We start from the raw sequence: 26,262 nt of genomic DNA on the forward strand, positions 1-26,262 counted from the left end.
AGGAGCTGGTGGTGGATTTTAGGAGGCCCAGACCCCTCATGGACCCCGTGATCATCAGAGGTGACTGTGTGCAGAGGGTGCAGACCTATAAATACCTGGGAGTGCAGCTGGATGATAAACTGGACTGGACTGCCAATACTGATGCTCTGTGTAAGAAAGGACAGAGCCGGTTATACTTCCTTAGAAGGCTGGCGTCCTTCAACATCTGCAATAAGATGCTGCAGATGTTCTATCAGACGGTTGTGGCGAGCACCCTCTTCTATGTGGTGGTGTGCTGGGGAGGCAGCATTAAGAAGAAAGACGCCTCATGCCTGGACAAACTGGTGAGGAAGGCAGGCTCTATTGTAGGCACAGAGCTGGACAGTTTGACATCTGTGGCGGAGCGACAGGCGCTGAGCAGGCTCCTATCAATTATGGAGAATCCACCGCATCCACTGAACAGGATCATCTCCAGACAGAGGAGCAGCTTCAGCGACAGACTGCTGTCACCGTCCTGCTCCACTGACAGGCTGAGGAGATCGTTCCTCCGCCACACTATGCGACTCTTCAATTCCCCCCGGGGGGATGTAAACGTTAACATTATATAAAGTTATTGTCTGTTTTTACCTGCATTATTATCAATCTTTAATTTAATATTGTTTTTTGTATCAGTAAGGTGCTGCTGGAGTAAGTGAATTTCCCCTTGGGATTAATAAAGTATCTATCTATCTATCTGGTTGAGAGAAGCATACAGCCTTGATACAGAGCCTCTCCATTGTATTGGCCTCCCAGCTGATGAAGGGAATGGGGCCATCAGGGCAGGGATGTCAGCCAATGCATGCTGTCTATTACAATACATAATATAAAATACTCATGGATTTCAGTATTAAAGGCTATTGGGTAACCTTGTAATGAACCGAGAATTAAATGATAAAAATCGGGTCAATCACTACCTTTCTCCTTCCTAATAAGCAAGCCGACTAAGTTAAGAAAAGGCCAATAACACCCCAAAAAGCACTACACCGCCCAATCACCCTTTAAAAAGTCAAATTCTTGAATATATAGAATATAAAAACAATGAATCAAGGCCAATGCAGTAGGTATTATAAGATTCAAAAATAAATGATAATAGTAATTCTTTACCTTTATACAGCACTTTTCTCACTACTTAACAAAACCACTTCAAGCACCACCAATCTGCAGCGTCCACCTGGATGATGTGACGGCAGCTGTTTTGTGCCAGTACTTTCACCACACATTAGCTGTTGGGCAGTGAAGGGGTGAAAGATAGTTAGCAAATTAGAGACGGGGACAATTAGGGGACCAGAATATCTAGGATGTGGTGGGCAGTTTAGATAGATAGATAGATAGATAGATACGTTTAGCCAGGACATCAGGATATACCCAGCTCTCTATGAAGGATACCCAGGGTTCTTATATGACCACAGAGAGTCAGGACCTCGATTTTACATCTGATCTGAAGGACAGTGCCATTTTTTTTTTTAATGGCACAGTGTCCTCGTCACTGCATTGGGATCCCAATTCAGACCACAGGGTAAGTGCCCCCTGCTGGCCTTGCCAACACATCTTCCAGCAGCAACCCAAGATTTTCCTGGTTGGTCTCCTATCCAAGTACTGTCTGGGCCTGAACATGCTTAGCTTCAGGTGAATGATCTGTTCTGAAGCGCATGTGGTATGGCTGCTGGCTATTACTCAGATGTCTAAGGAGGTGAGCTTTCTTGAAAGGGGCAGAGAAGAACTTCCTTTGCTTCAGTGTAGCAATGACAGAGACTTCTTGACAGAGAGGCCCCTAGGCAGTTCGGATGGGTTGCAACACTTCCAGCATCATCACACGGAGCACTGGAGCTCCACAGGGCTGCGTGCTTAGTCCACTGCTGTTCACCCTGCTGACTCACGACTGCACAGCCACGCACAACACCAACCACATCATCAAGTTTGCGGATGATACAACTGTGCTGGAACTGATAAGCAGGGATGATGAAACAGCATACAAAGATGAGGTGGAACGGCTGTCTGCATGGTGTGAAGACAACAATCTATCTCTCAAAGTTGACAAGACAAAAGAGATAATCGTGGACTTCAGAAAATCACGTCCTGCCCACATCCCACTCAGCATCAACGGTTTAGATGTGGAGACTGTTAGGAGTACCAAGTTCCTCGGTGTGCACATAACTGAGGAACTTACGTGGACACATAACACCTCATCACTAATCAAGAAAGCCCAGCAGAGACTACACTTCCTGAGGCGACTGAAGCGAGCAAGTCTTCCCCCTTCCATCCTCACCATGTTCTACAGAGGCACCATTGAGAGTGTTCTGACCAGCTGCATTATGGTCTGGTATGGCAACTGCAACATATCTGACCGCAAAGGATAGTGAAGACAGCAGAGAACATTATTGGGGTGCCTCTCCCTTCACTACAGGACATGTTTTACAAACGCAGTGTCCGCAAAGCCTGCAGCATTGTGCAGGACCCCTTACACCCCTCACATGGACTTTTCACACTTCTGCCATCCAAGAGAAGATACTGCAGCATCAGAGCCAGATCTGCCAGGCTGCAGGAGAGTTTTTACCCCACAAGCTGTCAGACTCCTTAACACCAGGCTGCCCCCTAAGATCTTCCACAAGGCCTCAACCACCTCGAAAAACAGAACTTTTATACATGCGAGCCACTGTCCTGTAAAGACGAGTGTGCATGGAGAGAAGAACTGAAAATCTCATACTGACCTTGAAGGATTTTGACACTCTTGATATCCTTCTTCTGTCGAATATTCTGACCTGTCATTGTTAACACATGTCTTAAACAACTATCATCATACACTGGGAATTTCTGTATTATCTATATCTATTATTTATTATATTACATATCTATTGACTATATGTATGTAGATTGCAAATATCATACATTGCATCAATGTTCATATTGCTAACTACATGTCAATATTGCTGTTACTTCTTTGTCTTGTCTTTGCACAATGTCTTGTCTTGTTTGTGTTTTAATTTTAAAATTTAATTCTATTTTTAATTTATTATTCGCACGTCATGTTGTTACACTATGGACCCTGAGCTTCGCAATTTCGTCAATCTGTATACTTGTATATGGTTGAGATGACAATAAAGTTCACTTTGACTTGACTTTGACAGCAACTATAAGAAATCTAATGTTGCTCACTCTCTGCACAGCATCGTCGCCAACAGAAGTGGCCTATGACCAGCTCATCTATGTTTTACTGAAAATAACGGAGACACTGTCCTGACTATTGTGTCAGAGAGCAGATCTTTTTCTCTGTTAGGTAGGTTTAAAATTGAAATGATTAAAATGACACAAAAAAGGTAGTCCAAGTTAATTTAGGAAAGTGGGAAAGTTCTGGCAAATTTTTTCCCATGTGGCATTTGAACTTTTGACTCTTGTTCACCTTCAGCCAAGGAAAAGGAAACACTTAAAACAGTGTAGCTAGAGGAATACAAAATTAGCCCAACTGGATGCAAGGGCTTACAAATGCAAGGGAGTGATGTCACATTTGGCACGCCTGACCTTCGATCTACCAGGTCAACAATAAAACCTTGCATTTCTGCTGTGTGCCAGTGCTTCACTTCCAGATACACTTAATGGGATGTGACTGATAGCCTTTTGCTGATGGTTTTTTTGAATGGTACAGTGTAGCAGGGTCGAAAAACACTAAAAAATATTTGCTCTTGTGGTTTTTACTCCATCTTTATTACCTGCTGTAATAGAGGATTATAATATGCTGAGGAATAAAGAGAAACACTTGAACATTTCTTTTCTGACACTTGCTTTACTAATATTCTTTTGCTATTGTTTCACTTTGTTGGTGTGTATTTGTAACCTCTAGCATATTGTGATAATTGTCTGTAGAATATCTTTGAAGTGATGATAAGTACTGCTATAACCCTTCCCTCACAGTTTTTAGGAATGTGTGTTCACACAGATAAGACATGCGGTTACAGGTGTGCCCTCCAACATCCCCATAAACCCCTTTGACTCACCCTGCCCCAACCAAACAAACACGCAGACCAGATGAGACAGGGACAACTCACCTTTGGGATTCTTTGAGTTACTGCAGAAACTTTGGGTAACTAATATGATCATCAATGGGCACTTACACACACATTGAATGTGTTCCTGATCTTTGTCTGCTTTCAGAAGTACAGGATGATCCATGTTGTATGGCATATAATGCCAAATCAATGTTTGCTTTTGTTTATCGTACTAGTTATTTGATTTAAACTTATTAAGCCTGTTTTACTGCTAATACATATCACTCTATTTTATGCTGAGGTCTGGTAAAGTCTGTCTCTCAGTTAGGTAAATCAGTGGTGAGGGAGACTAATCACTCTCAACACAGAAGCTACTTTGACAGTCATACATGGGTAATGTCTTAATGCAGTGGACTAAAGCTCTGGGTACAAGTGCATTGCAAATGTGAACTGTATATATTTTCTGGAAGTAGATACGTATATCAATAAAGAAATGGGAGTAGCAACAGGGGTGTGACATGTCACTTTGGTCTACAGGACTGGGACTGTCAAGTCCAGAAGGAGGTTGAAGTACTGAGAAGATTTTATATTAAAGAGAGAGACAGACGATAGATAGATAGATAGATAGATAGATAGATAGATAGATAGATAGATAGATAGATAGATAGATAGATAGATAGATACTTTATTAATCCCAAGGGGAAATTCACATACTCCATAGTACAGACAGACAGACAGACAGGAATTATGTGATTGATAGATAGATGTTTTAAATAGTATAGAATTTCAGACTCTGCCAATATACAGTTCTAACAGACATTTTTTAAATAAATGTTTTAACCTTAGCACGGTGGTGCAGTGGCAGCACGGTTGCCTCATAGTAAGGAGACCTGTGGTTCGCTTCCCAGGTCCTCCCTGCGTGGAGTTTGCATGTTCTCCCCGTGTCTGTGTGGGTTTCCTCCGGGCGCTCCGGTTACCTCCCACGGTCCAAAGACATGCAGGTTAGGTGCAGTGGCGATCCTAAATTGTCCCTAGTGTGTGCTTGGTGTGTGTGTGCCCTGCAGTGGGCTGGCACCCTTCCCGGGATTTGTTCCTGCCTTGGGCCCTGTGTTGGCTGGGATTGGCTCCAGCAGGCCCCCGTGACCCTGTGTTAGGATATAGGAGGTTGGACAATGAATGACTGACTGTTTTAACCTTAAATACAAAATTAAAAGCATAGAGAATGCGATAGATATAGAGAGAGAGAGAGAGAGAGAGACAGACAGACAGATAAATATCTTTTAAATGGTATAGAATTTCATACACTTGCAATATAAAATTCTTACAGACATTTTTGACATAAATGTTGTAACCTTAAATACTTTATTAAAAGCACAGAGAATGCAAATGCAAATAAACTGTATGGCCCCTTGATTGGCAAGAAAATCACCAGGTAGCCATTTGAACACCCACCTGAACTATATCATCCCAAGGGTTTCAATTTTAATCCATAAAATACAGAACTACACAGTACCTACAGTAAATTGCCCAGAGATGTCGTTAGCTATAGTAAGTTTTACATGATTAACGGACCCTGATATACAGTGTGACTATAATGTATCACTTTAACCCCCCCTTTCCTTGATGTAACCACTTTTTATTCCTTGTATCATTATTTATTCAAAATAAAGATTAAACTCTAAGCCATATGTTCTTTACCTGCATGGATCCTTTGCAATTATATGCATGTGCATATATGACTTGTGAATAGGACTGGATGAAAGCATCTGTTAACTAAACTGGTAAGCTGTTAATGAATTAAAAAGAGCTTTAAATAGTAGTGTACACTAAGAATGTCAAGACGCCTGGCTATGCAGCTAGCAGAAACACAACACCCTGTAGCAGAATCACTTAGTGATTTTTTTTCTTTTTTTATTCAAAGACCAAGATGTCTCAGAACTGAATGAGCATATACAGTAAGTGGTTAAAGATTAAGGCTTTTGTGTACCGTACTCTTCACTAATATTCCAGAAATATTCTGATGTTTACTTGCACTGGCAAAAAAGGTGACATTGAGCAGCTTCATACGCCGCATACTGCTGTCTTACCAGCCTGCATGACAATTATTCCAGAGACAAACCTCAATTCCTGCGTAATCCCTTAAGTAGCTCATTCAAATCAATCTAGACATTTTTTCTCTAGAGATATTTTTTTTGCATTTGTGTAGTCATTTAGGCTGGAAACGCCACTTGATGCAAGACTGCTTGTTCATGGCTATTTGTGACATGCTGTCATTATTCTTATTACGCAGTGGAGGCAGTAATACAAACAACAAAGTCCTTGTAACTTTGCTTATTTCATATTTTTTTAATTTTTTCCAAATAATGCATGACCTTGGAGGAAAAAAAAAAAGGCCTAAAGAAGGTATTCACAAAACTGACTGTGGATAGATTTTGAATTTAAATAACATATATTTGTTTGATTAAAAATTAATCAAAAAAAGTCTGAGGTAGTGGTGTCACGTTTAATAGAATGAAATGTAGATTGCTTTCTATCCTTATACCCCTTATGCTTAAAAATTGCCTGGAGAAACAATATAAAAGCTGTTTGTACAAATCTTGTGAAGAAGGATAAGGATCAGAAACATTTCAAAATCCCATCAGTTTCTGGAAAGACATTTCTAAGTATAGCTTGGCTGAGCTATCTGGACAAAATAAAGTCACATTCAAAAAATGGGTATTTGAAGAGTTTAGCACTCGGGCGCAGCCTCCAGCGATCAAGGGTATAGTTTGATAAATCAGTATCGCCAGGAACGAAATTTATTACAGATGTCCAAACACAAGGAATACAACCACAGGCACATTTAATGAAGGTGGAGTGGGAAGAAGGTGCAGTGAAAAACACTACTCTCTGGTTGAGTGACCAGCTGGAGTGCCCTCTTTGTGGCACTTGTATGTCACCCCCTACATTTATATGGGCTTCCTCTATTCAGCTTCCTTCCACACAGCCAGTTTTGCAGGAGATGAGAACCGAGCCTAGTATGAGATAGTGCCAGTGTGTGTGTGTGTGCTCTGTGATGGACTGGCATGCTAGTCTAGAGCGGGCCTCTGCCCAGTGTTTTACCATGAGAAGAGGAAGGGCTAGCGAGGCAGTGCACTCCACCTCAAGTTCTCACTCACCTGCCTTTTGAATATCTTTTGTGGTCCACTGACTTGATGCTATTACTATAACTAGGCATAAATTATCACGGTTATTTCTTCTTCATTTTCTGAACAGCAGAAACTACATCTAAATATTAAGGAGAAAACAAAATAATGACATGCCTTTTGGGTGAACCCAGTTAATGTCCTGTGACAGTTGTAAATAAAGATTTATTTAAATTTGCAATGGACACAACACTTCACTGTTACCTATTTTGAAAATTCTGTTTGCACAAAACTGAGATGCCATCTTCCAGATCTGCCCATTTCTGAATGATCTGAGTGACTTGGTACAACAGATTCCAGAAGTCAACCATAAAGAGGTTATAATTACTCTGTTAGGATGTCAATGGTTTTCCTTCCTGCTCATGCAATGAGGTTTTAAACATGTTTGCATTTAATAAACATTTACTAAAATGGGCCAACTTATTTATTTACATTGTTTGGAATAATTGGTATTATTTTTAGAAGATATATTACAATTACTTAATTATTAGTCAATTGGACATATAATGCTAAATCGTTTTCAAATTAAAGGCAAGATCCCCTCTCCTACCCACGTAGAACAAGAGATCAAAAGGTTTCATATGAAGGAATCATTTAGTAATACTGAAGAATCTTAAAGGTCAACAGAAGTTCAGAATCCTTAATTAGCTTAATGAACAACATTTATAAACAACTAATAAATTGTAAAATAGTGTTAGAAAGTTCTTCATAAAATAAATCTTTTTTATTTCTAATTTTAATAATAATAAAATTAATAATTAGTGACATTTACAATATACAGAGTTTTTCAAAACCCACTTTACATAGAAAATGGGGAGCCACTTCAACCACCACTTGGATGATCCAATGGCAGCCATTCTTGTGCCAGTATGTGCACCACACATTAGCTACTGGGTCGGGAAGGGGTGAGAGATGATTAACCAATCAGAGACGGGGGATGATTATGGGGGCTAGAATAACCAGGCCATGATGGACAATTTACCCAGGATATCAGGAAACTCCCTACTCCTATGTTTATGACCCCAGAAAGTCCAGACCTCGGTTTTAAGTCTCAACCAAAGGATGGCACCAGTTTTCGTAGAACAGTGTCCCTGTCACTGCTACATTGGGATTTGCACTCCTAGCACATAAGCGCCCCCTGCTGGCCACCACGTTACCTTATCTAGTAGCAACTTACCGTATATACCTGTGTATAAGTCGGGTCTTCAAAACCCGAAAAATTGATCGTAAAATCAGACCCCCACTTATACGCCCATTCAAAAATATGACACTTAAATTTTTTTTTTTTTTTACATCTTTATGCCTCCTCCAACCTCACATCAGTTTCTCAGACACATCGAATTTTGTTGCCGCAGCACAGTTACCAATTTCTTTCGCCACTTCAATGACTTTAAATTTAAAACCAGCTTCATATTTTCTTCTGAATGAACGCTTCATCGTAGATGATGGATGCTCTTACGATAAAGGTGTATGAGGGTGTGAGATACAAAAAACACAAAACAGGGCAAACGTTACTTCAGAATAGTTTGGGTATTATCGTGTGGTAATGTAGGCACAATACATAGAAAAAAAAGGCTGTGTGCTCCGTGGTTACTCTCTCAGGTGGGCGTTAGCATATCATAATCTCTTGGACCAAAAGTGTGAGTTTTCTGCATTCGACTTGTACAACCGACATTATAAAAAATACCGGAAATTAAACGGTAAAATCAAGCCCCGACTTATCAGCAGGAGAACTTAAACGTGAGTATATACAGTAAGCTTTTCCTCGATTGATTGAGCCCAAAAACATTTATTACCTAATGTAAAGTGCAGATGGTATAATATTAAGTAAAGCATAAAATCTTTTACTCAAGATGTGATTGTAGGCAGTTCAGTATTTTTTCAGTTGAGTAAGGTAAGGACATGTGCTAATAATGTAGTGTAAATTATCACAATGCAGTAGACACGAAGTGGTCCCACATTGGGTAGTTCTGTTACAGGGTTGAGAATTATTACGATTTCCTGACTGTATGACAGGTAAGCAGATATGTTGTTGCTAAAAGGCCTTTGCATGTGACATTGGCAAAGAATGAGTCTCAGCAAGACACACACCTAAAAAAAAGTGTTCCTTATTAAGGTCACGACCAAAAATCATTATTGATTATCTAGGTTGAGAAAGATGAGTGAGATGTGCACACTGCATAGACTGATGAAGTATGCATTTGACAGGTAAATTATTTACATTTTCTAGAGATTTATAATCCAAGGAATCTGCTGGGTACTGCTATACATTGTATATCTGTCCATCCTATCTCAGATTTTCAAAGTTATCTTTGAGCTTCATGAGCATAATTAAAAAGGAGCCGCAATTAAAATGAAGTTCCCATTGTGTTAAACATCATGAGAGCTTAGAGAGAGTTCTGGGATTCAAATACAGAAACAAGCAATGACGTACAGTGTCAATTTCCATTTTTTTTATTTTTCAAATATTAAAACTTTAGAGATTATGTTAATTTTGATGAACTTTTCTTTTTCCTTCTGGTCATGCTTTCAATGCCAGCTTGATGACTGCCTATGTGGAGTTTCATATTCTCCTGTCTGCTTTGACTGTACCCTGCAATGAATTCATGCCCAGGATTAGTTCTCACCTTGCACACAGTGCTGCAGGGGCAGGCAACATCCTGAAGTTTGATGGATTCAAATATAATAGAATGGCAAGTATGTATTTTATATACTGTACATATACCTTCTGATTTTGAAAAGACACTTGTATGTCCATTTAAAAAGCTTTTGTTTCATGTATTCCGCTGCTTTGTCATTTGGGGAAAAAAAAAATCTTATTTTTGCTTTATTGTATCCAAAGTCATTATAATTATTCTAGTGTGTTAATCCAAAACTAACACCACATTTTGAAGCAAATTCAGCAGTTTTTTTTTTTTAATCTTTATTGTAACATCTTACACTGCCTTCCATTTTTGAACGCCTGAGCTCTTCTGGAATGATCTCCATCTATCAGACTAAACTGTTTATTCCTGAAGCAGTTTACCCACTTCGTTCTATTGTGACCATTAAAACAAAACTCCCTATGCCAACAGTCATCAGTTAATTAGCAGAAATATGTGATGTACTTTGTTTATGTTACATGCATCACAATTTCACAAAAAAAGTGACCTTTTTTAGATTTTCAGAATACAGTCATAGTTTGGGAACCCCTCTTAATTCTTTGGGTTTTTGTTTCTCATTGGCTGAGCTTTCAAAGTATCAACTTCCTTTTAATATCTGACCTGCCTTATGAACACAGTAGGATTTCAGCAGTGACATTACGTTTATTGGATTAACAGAAAATATGCAATATGCATCATAACAAAATTAGACAGGTGCATAAATGTGGGCCCCCCAACAGAGATAGGACATCAATATTTACTTGAGCCTCCTTTTGTCCTCTAGACGCTGTCCTCCTATAGCCTCTGATGAGTGTCTGATTCTGGATGGAGGTCTTGTTCACCATTCTTCATACAAAATCTCTCCAGTTCAGTTCAATTTGATGGACAGCCTGCTTCAAATCATCCCATAGATTTTCGCCGATATTCAAGTCAGGGGACTGTGACGGCCATTCCAGAACATTGCACTTCTCCCTCTGCATGAATGCCTTTGTAGATTTCCAACTGTGTTTTGGGTCATTGTCTTGTTGGAATATCCAACCCCTGCGTAACTTCAACTTTGTGACGGATGCTTGAACATTATCCTGAAGAATTTGTTGATATTGGGTTGAATTCATCTGACCCTCGACTTTAACAAGGGCCGCAGTCCCTGAACTAGCCACACAGCATGATGGAACCTCCACCAAATTTGACAGTAGGTAGCAGGTGTTTTTCTTGGAATGCGGTGTCCTTCTTCTGCCATGCAAAATGCTTTTTGTTCTGACCAAATAACTCCATTTTTGTCTCATCAGTCCAAAGCACTTTGTTCCAAAATGAATCTGGCTTGTCTAAATGAGCATTGGCATACAACAAGCGACTCTGTTTGTGGCGTGAGTGCAGAAAGGGCTTCTTTCTCATCACCCTGCCATATAGATGTTCTTTGTGCAAATTGCACTGAATTGTAGAACGATGTACAGATACATCATCTGCAGCGAGATGTTTTTGCAGGTCTTTGGAGGTGATCTGTGGGTTGTCTGTCACCATTCTCACAATCCTGCTCATATGCCGCTCCTGTATTTTTCTTGGCCTGCCAGACCTGCTGGGCTTAACAGCAACTGTACCTGTGGCCTTTCATTTCCTGATTCCATTCCTTACAGTTACAGAAACTGACAGTTTAAACCTCTGAGATGGCTTTTTGTAGCCTTCCCCTAAACCAGGAGACTGAACAATCTTTGTTTTCAGATCTTCGGAGAGTTGCTTTGAGGATCCCATGCTGTCACTCTTCAGAGGAGAGTCAAAGGGAAGGAAGCACAACTTGTAATTGACCACCTTAAATACCTTTATATCTCCTGATTGGACACACCTGTCTATGAAGTTCAAGGCTTAACACGCTCATCCAACCAATTTGGTGTTGTAAGTAATCAGCATTGAGCAGTGATGGGCATTCAAATCAACACAATGACAAGGGGACACACATTTGTGCACAGCCAGTTTTTCACATTTGATTTAATTTCATACATCTAAATACTGCGTCACTAAAAATCTTTGTTCGGAAAACACTGCAGTACTCAGATGTTCCTAGGAAATGAAAGACAGACCACTGTTATCTTTTAGTTGTAAGGAGAGGAAATTATTATGCAGGCTGAGAGGGGGTCCCAAACTTTTTCATATGACTGTATTTGCATACTTTTAGAACTGAATGCAACCTGATCTTTATTCAAATCATTCTAAGAAGAAGGAAACTCAAAACGTACAAGGTCTTCAGCATCCAAAATTGTAGTGTGAAAAATTCAAACCCATCTGTCACCTACTCCATTAAAGCAATAGAGGGGATACCCATAGCCAATTGTGTAAATGTTGATTTGGGTCAGATAGACCCTAAACTAAAACTAAAGACCAAGTAAGGAGACAGCTTAGGAAACTACACAGAGGAAAAGCTACGGGACCAGGTGAAGTCAGTCCTCGAGATCTTAAGGTCTGTGCTGACCAACTTTGTGTTGTCCTCTGTCACATGTTCAGTCTGTTGCTAAGGCTCCAGAAAGTGCTGCTTGGAGAGAAATGTAATATGGACAGGAAAGCAAAACTATATGGGTGCCATTGTGTCTGGGATTGAAAAAACTAAAAAAGCTCTCGATGGCCAACTTAGAACTGTCAAGTATGGCAACAATAGTTTGGGGATCACCTCGAAAGTCTATGAGAAAATGGTTGAAGAAAAATAAATAGAATTATTTTGGAAAATAGTCAAGTCCACACCTAAACCTGCCAGAAATATTGGGGGGAGTCATAAAATAAGAAGTTAATTTAAGATTGTCATTTAGGAGTGATCAAAATGTTCTGTTAGGTACAGATCCAAAATAATAGGAATTATTAGCCAAAAGTTAACAGGTTAGAAACCATCAGATACACCTAAAGAGAGAATAACTATTTCACATCGTGACATTGAAGGATAGCTCAGTTTAATTATTTGTATCTTAGTTTGATAACTATTCACTTCAGTTACTTGCATCTGCTATTAGAATTTGAAAATGCCAACATTAAAAGCCAAAATGTACTTCTCAGAAAACAGAAAAGGTGGTAATTACTTTTCACAGAGCTCTATCACATTAGTTAAATGTTGATTTTTATCTCATAAGTAGAATCAAAATTGACTGTGGTACTTCAGATTAGAGAAGATAAGACAGACAGCTCTCATCTTGGACTTCTATAATGCAATGTGTATTTTACACCAAGAGCGGCACTCAAGCTGACAACTCAAGCAAAATAATGATAAACTTCAGACATTCATCTCTCTGATTGCTGTTTTTCAGCTCTTACAAATAGCAATGATCACTTCAGGTTCCTAGCAATCCTTCCTTTGATGGAAAAATATATATAATATGTATTCTTGTCTCACAAACCGCCTCGCCGCTCTATAGTCTGCAGTGTCTATTTTATGACTAAACTGGCACTGCTCTTGATTGTGGATTAAGAGACACCCTTTTATCTCAGGCTTCAGGGCCTGCAAGAAGTGATCAGATAAATGGGGTGGGATGGTAAACACAACAACTCCTAAAGAGTCAGAAAAAAGAAAATTAAAAAAAAAAACTTTGGCATCACAGACTTCTTTATCTGTTCACAAATTTAATTTTCAAATTTAAAAAAATTCCAAAGGCTGTTTTTGTATTTTGTGTGATCTTTACTTTTTCCCCCACAGGCTAAACAATCTATCTGCTAGCAATACACTTCAATTCCTTTTTTTTTGCTGACTTAACATTCAGGAGTTAGTGTTTCTTTGTAAAGAAATGTCATAAGCAGTTTTTTTCTCTCCTCCACTTTCATGTCTTTTTAAAATTAATGGCCTAGAAAAGCTTGTGGAAGTTAAGAAAGCTACTGAAATGCATGCGGTCTTCTTATTCAAACCATTTTAGTTATGCCACTGAACTACTTGAAGATTTGCTAGGTAACATTCTTCATTTGGGTAGGACATGCTTGTTGGACTATGAAAGCAAAACAATTAAAATGTTGTTTTCTAAATAATGTTATTTATCAAGGTGGAAAAATAATAAGATTCTCATATGCACTTCATCTAGTGAAGAATCACAGAGTCTAGAGCCTATCCTGGCAACATGGAGGACCAGTTCTCCACAGGGCACACACACATTTACACAGGGTCAGTTTAGAATCACTAGTCAACCTAACCTGCCTGTTATGGACCTGCAGGGGGGGTGACATTGGAGTACAGAGAGACATTGCAACCCAAGGGGGGAGAACAAGCAAGTAGACAAAGAAGAGCACACAAACTGTGATGACAGAAGATAGATAGATAGATAGATAGATAGATAGATAGATAGATAGATAGATAGAGATAGATAGATAGATAGATAGATAGATAGATAGATAGATAGATAGATAGATAGATAGATAGATAGATAGATAGATAGATAGATAGATAGATAGATAGATAGATAGATAGATAGATAGATAGATAGATAGATAGATAGATAGACTTTATTAATCCCAATGGGAAATTCACATAAATCAGGGACTCAAACCTCAGGCACTGAACCCCTGAGGCAGCAGAGCTAACGTCTGCACCACTGTAATGGTGTACTTAGCATACCTACTGTAGCTTACAGTTACTACTTCTGGTATGCACACACACACTTTCATAAAGTTCTGTAGCGACACAAACTCAGTCCTGAAATCCAGATCTGGGACAACACTGCAACTTTAAAATTTTTGCTATCATACTGAAGTCAATACAAGAGTGAAATGTAACTTAACTAAAGCAAAATTAAAAGACTAATAGGTTGACTTACAGAGCAAGGAACTATGGACAGAAAAAAGAATGGAGGAATATTTCAGACAAAATTAAATATAAATAAATAGATAAATAAAAGTATAGTTAAAATTTTCTTCTATAATACGCTACCGTGGCTGTACGCTTGTTTGTCCAGGATTTTAAATCACCTGTAGCTCGCAAACCGTTTGACTTATCGACCTGAAATTTGGTACACATATACTATGTGACATCTACTATCTGCTTTCGGGGTGATGATTGACCTCCAAGGTTATTCCTCTATTTTATTGCATTGTAGAATCAACTCTCGGCAGCGGCCAGCCGTGTGGCACACGTGTATGGCGCTGTTCTCAGCCATACCACCTTTGCCGTCACTTCCTCTACCTCTTCATATCTTAAATCATTCTTGAGGCAGATTGAAGACTTACAGTGCCAGCTTAAGTGAAAAATTAATTGGAACACAAAACTTCTAAAATCAGTTTTAACGTGAAAATATGCAGACGAAAGAAGAGAAGAAGCGGGCCGCTAGGGTGGAGAAAAGAAGAGCCGCTCAGGAAGCAGCAAGCGCATCAACCTCTGAGCACACAAATGATAAACGTGAAGCGAAAGACTAAGTCAAGTGTATTTACTGCACGTTATCGTGCAGTACACTGTTACTGCCGTGATAATAATTAAGTAGCATGAAATGTAAGTATAAATAGTGTCGCAGATGGCCAGGGTTATTACCTGGCCGGGACGCCTAAAAGGACCGGAAGGTGGCGGGAATAGCTTCCGGGCCACGAGGGCACAACCGTCATGGAGCAGGAAAGGACCACGGGAAAAGAGAGCAAAGATTCGAACTTGTTGGGACCCGTGGCCACCGCCAGAGGGCGCGTTAAACCTCGTGGGACCCGGATATTGTTACTTCCGCCACACTCGGCAAGATGGCGGAGGAACCTGCCAGGGACGCCCGGAGTGCTTCGGGGGCAAAGGGCAGCACTTCCGCCACACCAGGAAGTGCTGCCGGATGGACGTCATCAATCACTTGGAGCACATCCGGACAGGAATAAAAGGGGCCGCCTTCTTACAATCAGGGAGCCAGAGTCGGGAGTGGGAGTAGGACGAAGCTCCCAGGAGGAGAGTAGAGGCGGCCAAGGACTGAGAAAGAGAGAATCAGTGGTGATTATTGCTTTGTGCATTGTGTGCTGTGTGACACTGTGTTTATTAATGGAAAATAAACGTGTGCTTTTTATAAAGATGTGGTCTCCGGGCAACTATCACAATAGTTAAATGTGTAACAAAATATAGGTTTTGTTGCTTCTTTACACATTGAAAAAATTATATATTTATCTATTTAATTTCAGTGATACCACACACAAAATAAAACAAGCTCTGCAATCAAAAGTGTCACTTTCGCTCATCAAAGCTGAGAGGGCGGCCTCCAGTGGGTGCTGTGTTTTGATTGGCGAATCATCCGTAGACTTGACGTATGCACTTTGCTTGATTTGGGAATCCTGTGGCTCATGTGCATGACCAAAGTTTTGACTGTGCGCGTCGAATACAAATTTAATAAAAAAGTTACTGTGCAAAACAGCAACTTCAACAAACTTCAAATTCATCATCAGGAGTCTGCACCTGAAGTGTCTTCTGTAAATGTGGAGCTTAATGGCCAAAGGATGATGCCTGGTCTACCAACAATTCACCAATCAAAAAATGGTGCTTGCTAGAACCTGCCCCTCTCACCACATCCATAAACCTTCTCTTAGGCCTTCCTCTTCTCACCTTAACTGGCAGCTCTATCCTTAGCATCCTTCTCCCAATATACCCCTCATCTCTCCTCTGCACATGTCCAAATCAACACAATCTCGCCTCTCTGACTTTGTCTCCCAACCGTCCCACCTGAGCTGACCCTCTAATGTCCTCATTCCTAATCCTGTCCATCCTTGTCACACTTAATGCAAATCTTAGCATCTTTAACTCTGCCACCTCCTGCTTTCTGGTCAGTGCCTACCGTCTCCAACCCATATAACACAGCTGGTCTCACTATCGTCCTGTAGACCTTCCCTTTCACTCTTGCTTTACAGGCACAAAAGCACAAGACAAAAATGAACATCCATAAGACAATTTCCTCAGGTATAAAATCAAAAAAGAAAACAAATTAAAGGTGATGGTATTAAGAATCTGGATCTGCATAAAGTTAAATTCAACTTGGCAAAATGTCTGCAGAAATGGGCAGGACTTAGAAGATGTTCTTTGACTTGCCTATTTTTGGCAGGACTGGATGTTGTGATGTAAGATTTTGCATATAAGTTGATAAATATTTTGTATGTCTTTATTTGTAATTTAGGCAAAGCAATGTAATTTAGTGTTACATTAGGGAGAAGTATTCATGTTTACCCCCCCCTAACCCCCCCCCTTTGGAATGGGTCTCTTTGAATTTACGACAGAGATGGGGGGCGTGGGGGGGGGTGATGTGTCTTAAACCAGTTTGGCGAATGTTTCTCTGCTAAAGTCTTTCTGCCCCCACAATGAAGTCAGTCTACCTAACATATGGTCTTGGTTTTGGTTATGGGGGCAGGTTTTAAGATGTTCTATTCCCCCATTGGTCTGAAGTATGGCTGTTTGGAATTGGCTTGGATCAGAAGCTTTTAAGTACCATGATGTCCTATTGGCTCTAGGGGTTGGACAGAGAGTCTATAAATCTGCTTGCTCAACCACATTCTCTCTCTCTTACTAACCTCCGATGATGAAGAAGCATCTCTCTTACCAAACTGATGAAGACCATCACACCATGAACTGAAGAAGACAACACAATGGAGAGCACAACTCGGCAGCCATATTGAAGCAGGCAATGCAGCCTGTTCTGAACAAAGCTGAATGATGCTTTAACTAGAGACATTTTTAAGTAACTAACAAGTCTGCCGCCTGAAACTACACATCACCATTTAATTAGGTTGTATGGTTGCCAATATTCAAATGTACTTTGCATATTGTTATTATTTATGAATATTATCAATAATAAATCATTTAAGTTGTAACTTAACTTCTGCTTGTCTTTTACTACACCTAATTGCCTCAGGTTCTAGATGTAGGAGGGAAGGTGGGGATAAGTTATATACTATAATAACCTTATAAACAGTGGTAAGTCTGTGATATCTGAGGCATTCTGACAAAGGCTACATATTAATAATACAATAGGGGAAAGTAGAGCAATATACTACTCTACCAAGACAAAACACTGGAAAACAGTGTTTTACTGCAGTAGGAATAAAGGAAATTTGACCATATGAACTTTAAATTCATATAAATAATCTCACCCCATGTTATATATCGGAATGTCTGACGTCTTATATTCCAAATCGTAATCTCAGATCCTCAAATGAGTGTCTCTTTAGAATTCCAAGAGCAAAACTTAAAAGAAGTGGTGAGGCGGGCGGCCTTCTGCTGTTATGCACCTAAAATCTGGAATAGCCTGCCAGTAGGAATTCGCCAGGCTAATACAGTGGAGCACTTTAAAAAAAACCTGCTGAAAACACATTACTTTAACATGGCCTTCTCATAATTTCACTGTAATTTAATCCTGATTCTCTGTATATCCAGTTCATTATAATAACTATCCATGGTAGCTCTAAAATCTGTACTAACCCCTATATGTGAATTTCCCATTGGGATTAATAAAGTATCTATCTATCAATTCTCTCTTCTGTTTCTTTTTCCGGAGTCCTTTTGGTGGTGGCTTTCGCCACCACCATCTACTCAAAGCACCATGATGTTCCAACAGTGAAGAATTAAAAGCCAGAAGTCTGCATGTTCATCATCATCAAGTTCTTCCGCGACAACCCTAAATACAAAGAGGACTATTTCATTTATGTTAGGTAGAATGCCCAGAGGGGACTGGGTGGTCTCGTGGCCTGGAACCCCTGCAGATTTTATTTTTTTCTCCAGCCATCTGGAGTTTTTTTTTTGTTTTTTCTGTCCACCCTGGCCATCGGACCGTACTCTTTTTTTTTTTTATGTTAACTAATATTGTCTTATTTGAATTTCTTATGTTGTTATATATTTTTTTTTATTTACTGTTCTTCATTATGTAAAGCACTTTGAGCTACTTTTTTGTATGAAAATGTGCTATACAGATAAAAAAAAAAAAATAATAATAATAATAAGTTGCACTAAAATACTAAACCCTATAGGAGTGGTTCCCAAACTCAGTCTTGGGACCCCCTGTAAAGGGGGATTTTTGTTCCAACCAACTTCTGTTTTAAATTGGACTCCTGGTCCAATCAAGCTGGCTATTATTTCCCAGTTTCTGTGTTTTGGGGTCAATGTAGAAATTCTGAAACTAAATTTGGCAAATTGTTATTAAAATGTACTAAGCTTTTATATGATGATACTGTTGTGCTTTTTTCTTTTGGTTAACATTTTAACAATATTAACATTCTGGTCGTCATTCAGTGTGTTTGCCCGGGTGTCTTCTCTACTTGTTTTTAATGGTCACTATTTGGATAACTATAAAGGGACAAACTACACAGGAAAGAGCAAAATAACAGGAACACAACAAAGGAGAGTTAAGCATGTAAAGATATAGCAAAAATGTCTTAATGTCATACTGCTGTGCTTTTCTGAACAACAACAACATTTATTTATATAGCACATTTTCATACAAAAAGTACCTCAAAATGCTTTACATAATGAAGAAAAATAAAAGACAAAATAAGAAATTAAAATAAGACAACATTAGTTAACATAGAAAACGAGTAAGGTCCGATGGCCAGGGTGGACAGAAAAAACAAAAAAAAAGCTCCAGAAAGCTGAAGAAAAAAAATAAAATCTGTAGGGGTTCCAGGCCATGAGACCGCCCAGTCCCCTCTGGGCATTCTACCTAACATAAATGAAATAGTCCTCTTAAATGCAAAATAAAGAAAGAGGAAAAAAAATACCAGCTGATTAAATTAAATCAGTTATTATCAGTGATTGTGAATCTGACTGGAACAAAAACTTGCAGCCACAGTGGGTCCCCAGGATCATGTTAGAGAACCACTGCCCCACAGGATTAGGTTTAAAAAATGTCCATCATAGATTTTAGTTTTTGTATTAATATTTTCTGAAATTTCTCTTTAAATGTTAACTTGTAGCAAGTGATGTACAGATTTCTAGATAGATGTGAAAATCCCTATATGATAGAGTGAGAGACAGATAGAGAAATGCGATTTATAACATACATGTGAAAGATAGTATATGATAAATATATATTAAAGACACTATATGATAAATACTGATGGATGCTGAATTAGTTTTGTAGAAATGGTCCCACATTTCCAATAATATGGTTTATAGGACAGTAAGCTGTTTTCAGTTTAAAAGCTAAACCTGAAATTATCCACTCTTTAACCTACTCCACTTCTGTCGTTCTACCCTACTGGTCCTATCTATATCAAAGGCAGTTGCACTTTTAAATCCTGTACTCATCTGCCTTAAATTATTAAGACCTCTAAAAAGCATGGCATCAAATAAAGAGCTGACTTCACCTATGCTGCTTCCATTTGTGCAGTTCCCTAAAGGACAAGCTTCATGGATGATTTTCCAAAAGTGACAATACTTCCATCAGGAGCATATGTTGCACTGTGACATAGCGTGAAGAAATGCATTACTGAGAATGGACAGCTCATAGCGGAGAAGAGCTGTATCAGCACAATTACAGCAGGCAAGCAGTCAGGAAGAGAGGGCTCTGGTCCACTTAACACTAAAAAGACCTTGATATTCAAACTGTAAATTGTAAATAATTTAAAAGATCTTTGTTAAAGTGGAAAAATAGTCCCACTACTTCCCAAAATTCAATGTGTACTTTTAAAGAGATGCTCCAACTACAGTGGACAAAGTATTCAGACCCCTTCACTTATTGCAAACTTTTTGGTGTTGCTGGATTAATTATGAATGGATAAAATTTGCCTTTTTGGACCAATAAATTTATACTCGGTAACCCATAATGACAAAGTGAAAATCTCTCATTCACAAAAGTATTCAGATCCTTAAATCAGTACTTTGTAGAAGTCCCTGTGGCAGCAATTCCAGCTTCAAATATGCTTGGTTAAGTACCCACAAGCTTTAAATACTTGGACTTAGGCAGTTTCTCTCATTCTTCCTGGCAGATCCTCTCATGCTCTGTTACACTGGATGGAAAGCGTCTGTAAACTGCCATCTTCAGGTATCTCCACAGATGCTTTACGGCAGGGGTGACCAACTCTGGTCCTGGAGGGCCGCAGTGGCTGCAGGTTTTCATGCTAACCTGCATTTGTTCTGTTCTGTGTATTGTATTGTATTGACCCCCTTCTTTTGATACCCACTGCACACCCAACTTACCTGGAAAGGGGTCTCTCTTTGAACTGCCTTTCCCAAGGTTTTATTCCATTTTTTTGGGAGTTTTTCCTTGTCTTCTTAGAGAGTCAAGGCTGGGGGGCTGTCAAGAGGCAGGGCCAGTTAAAGCCCATTGCAGGACTTCTTGTTTGATTTTGGGCTACACAAAAATAAATTGTATTGTGTTGTATGCTAACCATCTTCTTAATTAGTGAGCCGTTTTTGTTGCTGATTAACTTGTTTTGCCTTACTTTTAATCCATGTGACTCAGACCCCTTAGTTGTTTCTTCTTCCTTAATGAGCTGCCAAACAATAATGAGACACAAAACAAGACGCCACATGACCAGCTAACCTGAAAAAAAAGAAGGGTGAAGGTCTCGGGCATGTTCGTCTGTTCAGGTCACCAAAACATCTTAACGGTGGTCTTAGAAAAAACAGAAAATCAACAGTCTGCTGTGGCGGAATGAGAGCAGCAACAAGTCCTGATATTCAATAACGGCTTTCATTAACAGCAAGAACTGGCTTCTCATTAAGGAACTGGTTGGAGTGAAATTGGCTGGAGTTTGATGTTCCAGTTTAGCGGGTCATCTGTTGGCTCGTTTCACATCTCATTTCTGTTTGGCTGCCATTTAATGAAGAAACGAATCAATACAGAGGACTGAATCCTTAAAAACAGAGCTATTAAAATGAAAGGAAAAGGAATTAGTTAGCAGTAGTGATAGGAAAATGAAGCCTTGTGAAGCTTTGAGGCTTCCTTTCTATTTGTGCCGAAAAAGATTTGAAGCCTCAGCCCCAGTATGAACAGTGACATCTGGTGGTTACCTGAGGTCAAGGCAAGCTCTCAAGAGCGCAAGTGAAGCAGCACTCACTGCTTCATCCTCATGTCACCAATAAAAAGTCAGAAAAGCCTGTGTTCATTTTATTCTGCTAAGGCCCATTTATACTATTTAACTTTTGAACGTCGTTTTCCGCTGTTAGTCGCCATCTGTCCCCAAAGCTCTCCAAATCTCTCTCTCCTCACAACCCAACATTGTTGAATGAGAATCATGCATTTTATATAGGCTACCTGTTCATTTAGTGCCAAAGCTGTCAAACCGATAAAGCGCAGTGTGAAGCACTGATGATGTTTGAAGCTTCAAACGTCACGGGTCACGTGACAGCGGTGTTTTGACACGAGCTCCGACACAGTGATTCGACTCACTATGCTTCAGATTGACCGACACAAGCGTTGACGCTTCGGTATCATTTTCCCCATCTGTCAAAAGGATTAGAATGAAAACTTGCAGCCACTTCGGCCCACCAGGACCGGAGATGGACACCCCTGCTCTATGGTGTTTAAGTCTGGACCACTCAAGGGCACTTGTCAAGAAGACACTCCAGCATTTTCTTGGTTGTATGTTTCGGGTCACTGTTGTCCTGAAAGGTGGACCATCTCACCAGTCAAAGGCAGTGTGTAGTCTAGAACAGGTTTTCTTCAAGGACCTGTCTGTATTACCCAAATTCTGACCAGTCTGCGTGTCTACCATTGAGAAGCACCCCATAGTATGCTGCTGCCACCACCACACTTCACTGTAGGGATCGTATCAGGTAGGTGATGAGCAGTGCCTGGTCTTCTCCAGACACAGCGCTTTGAATTCTGCCCAAACAGTTCAATGTCTCATCAGAGCAGAAAATCATTTTGCTCATGCACTGAGATTCTTTTAAATGCTAACCTATGCTTTTTACTCAAGGGTGGCTTCTGAGTAGTCTACCATAAACACGTGATTGACAGAGCACTGCTGAGATGGTCGTCTTTCTGACAAGCCCTTCCACCTTAGCAGAGACCTTCTGAATGTTGGTTAGAGTGACCTTTGGGTAGACGCATCTCAAATAGAATTGCACCTGAGCACAAGTTGGAGAGCCACAGCAAAGGGTCGGAATGCTTTCCAGGTAAGAGAGATTTCAGGTTTTGATTTTTAATACTTTTGCAAACCTTTCTGAAAACATGTTTTCACTTTGTCATTATGGGTTATTGAGTGTAGATTGATGGGACAAAATGGCAAACGTATCCACATAAAGTCTACAACAAAATAAAGGGTGAAGAAAGTGAAGGGGTCTGAATACTTTCGGAAGCCACATGTTTGATAAGTTTTTGAAGACACGCACTGGAATATCATCCTCTTTAATAAAATCCCTGTGTGCGTCCAGGTGTCCGTGTGTGTGTGTCTTCTGGTGAAGTGCGCATGTGCGGGGCACGGTGCGATGCGCGATATTACTGTCACAGAAAGTTACAGGCGTGTTTCCGGAAATACAAAACAGTATTACTGCGAGAGGAAAAGAAAGGTACACAATACAGTGATGCATATTACAGCCACATACAAGCCATTATTACCGCCAGAGAAAATTAAAGGTATATTACGGACTTACAAGCCACCGGGCGTACAAGACAGTATTACTGTCACAGAAAATTAAAGACACACAATACATGGCGGCAGCCCACGAGAAACGGTCAGCTCAGCATGTAAACATCAACAAAAGAAAGGCTGAAAGACAACGAAAAATACGACCAACAAAAAGAATGTTCCTACTAATGTTTATGCACTACTGTTCTAGCGCCCGTTCTTGTAACGGGGTTAATGACTAGTTGTAAGATAATCAGTCTAGTGAGATCTTTTTCAGAAAAAGTGTAAAAATTTCAAACATCAAAACATAAAAGTATAGAAAACTAGGGGGCTTTGCCCCCTGCTCGCTTCGCTTGCCCACCCCCACCCCACCCTCCCGGGGCACAATACGCGCCAGCCACTTCGCATCTCTGCCGCTCGCGTTGTGAATAGGGGGCTGAACGCACGCTCAGGAATGCGGACGGGTCAGCTGTCGTCTTGCTGCGTGTTCTGCTTGTTGCGCTGCGCGTCGATCATTTAAAAGCCTGTACAGCAGCTGTCCTTTTGTGTCACTGCCTTGTCTCGCGGGACGTCAAAGTGTCTTCCGAGAAGATCACGTCTCGACCCAAGATTTTTTTTTATTATAATAAGAGAGAAATGCAAAGGGGGAATACTAGAGACTGTCGTGGGCTGGCGCCCTGCCCGGGGTTCGTTTCCTGCCTTGCGCCCTGTGTTGGCTGGGATTGGCTCCAGCAGACCCCCGTGACCCTGTAGTTAGGATATAGCAGGTTGGAGACTGGATAGATGGATGGAATACTACAGAACTTCAGATGAAATTTTTTAGGCAATGTGATCTGCACTAGCCTAACTCTTGAGAGGTCATGAATCATTATAGGGAATATATTTAAATTTATATTTGGTGGCAAACTCTTATTAATCACCTCTCCTCCTTTTCATTTCCTCTTCTTCTGGCTCTTGACTGCTCTGCTTTTCTTTACAAATGCCTGGACATGGGCAGGGGGGTTAGATAAAATATGCTATACACTGCAGCGAATGAGGGGATATAGGATTTTGGGCCGTCTACAAAACCACTATTTTGAATCATCATTTTTTTTCCCCTTGAATAGAAACCTGATCAGACATAAAATTATGTTGCTTACAGAGCTGACAAAGGATTGTATATTTGAAATGTCCATTAAAGCTGATCACCAGTAATAAGGATTTCTCACCCCACTTAACTTGAAGCAAAAAAAGTTACATATGGTGAAGCCCAGCAAGGATTTTAAGAACTAAACAGCATTTCTAAACTATGAAATAAAACTTACTTAGAGTGTGAAGAGTAAGTACAGCAGTCATTATTCTTTTGAAAGATTTAAGTAGTGCATGGGAAATATGATACACTAACCTCACTATGACGAGAAAACCATTATTAGAGATACAGTAAATTATTGGTCATGCTGCAACAATTTAAATAAAACAGAAAATATATATATATATATATTCTTACGCCATGTGTCAATTCAAAGTACTTCTGACAAGCAAGCTGGTAATGCATTCCCTTGACCAAGTCCAGGATCTAAAAAGACAAAAAAAGACCATAAAGTCATTCAGTGAAAAATTATATTATTTTATGATTTGTTTTCATAACCATTAAACTGTTCGATTACTTTATAAAGCTTAAAAGAATTCATCATTGAATGGGAAATTAGAAACTTTCTAAGATAAGAGTCTAAGTGGTGTGGCATACGCCCGGGATTCCTCCACGCTGGAAGGACCAGGGGAGGGAGCGTATCCAGAGCATTACGTCCCCCAGAGTGTTAAGTGGCAACGGTGCCTCGGACTCCCGCAGGGGCTCCATGGGAGCTGGAGTTTGGTGTAGCCCTGTTGGGTTCTGTGGGCAGTGCCGGGGGTGCTGCAGCTGCTGCTGAGCCCTTAAGTGCAGCACTTCCACCACACCCGAGAAGTGCTGCCAAATGTTGGTCAACGAGCTCCTGGAGACCCTCCGGGTGCCTTATAAAAGGAGCCAGCTGCCACTACTCCGGGAGCCAGAGTCGGGTGGAAGAGGATGAAGCTTGCCAGGAGGAGTGAAGGTGAACCGAGAAAGAAGGAGAAACTGTTTGGTCCTTGTGTTGGAACTGTGCTGTACATGTGGGAAACATGGAATGGCGTTTCCCACAGGATAATAAATAAATGAATAAATAAAAATGTATGCCCTGAACTTGTGTCCTGCGTCTATGTCGAGTTTGGGTGGCAGGAGTGCCCCCTGCAGGCCACAGTGGTCAAAGGAGATTTCAATGTTTAGCAAATTCCTTAGAACAGCAATAAAAAAAACATAACCTGGATCTGAGTCTAGGAGGTTTATGAAACTAAGGTGCCATCATATAACCTACAGCTAGACGAAGAAGCTCCAACAGCAAAACCAAAAGAACAACCAATAGCTCTTCCTTTGCAAATTCTGATGAAATTATTAATCATCCAGTTCTGTCGAAGTGGTCAAACTTTCTGTGGTTACAAGAATTTGACAATTGTCCCATACAGCAGATCACCGTCACTGCCCTCCAAGCTCAAAGTGAAGAATAAATCAAATAAACAGACAACCAAAATGTTCTAAGTGTCGCCCTCTTATCGCTCAAATCACTGCACTCTCAAAGCATACAGAAATCTATTTCTGAACTAACTCCATAATGAGATTGAAGTGACAATAATTAAAGCCTTTGAGGGTACGTTTGTTTTAGTGTTATTATTATTATTATTTTAAATAGTAAGCACAACTCTCTCAACCACATGCTGAAATTCTCTTGCCTTGAACACAAAGTACTTCCAGACATGACTTCTGCTGTTTTGTTTTTTTCTCCCCGTCGTCTTGACGCGGTGCTGTGTCATCACCACCGTTAGCCAGTTTCATATGTACACTTTACCGACGTCTTTCTCAATTATTATTGTACCTTTTGACGTAATTCATCTATTTACAGTCAAGCAACAGTGCAGTAT

The 26,262-nt window shown here is 40.0% G+C and overlaps 1 protein-coding gene across 1 annotated transcript in view; it reads right to left on the minus strand.

The window, feature by feature from the left end:
* prim2 (DNA primase subunit 2) overlaps window positions 1-26,262 on the minus strand; it is a 447,314-nt gene that overhangs the window by 24,257 nt on the left and 396,795 nt on the right. The window contains exon 13 of the mRNA XM_028820502.2: window positions 24,779-24,847. Within this exon, the coding sequence (XP_028676335.1) occupies window positions 24,779-24,847 (69 nt within the window). The remainder of the gene's footprint in view (window positions 1-24,778; window positions 24,848-26,262) is intronic.

The sequence above is a fragment of the Erpetoichthys calabaricus genome, chromosome 15, assembly GCF_900747795.2.
Source record: "Erpetoichthys calabaricus chromosome 15, fErpCal1.3, whole genome shotgun sequence".
Lineage (NCBI taxonomy): Eukaryota > Metazoa > Chordata > Cladistia > Polypteriformes > Polypteridae > Erpetoichthys > Erpetoichthys calabaricus.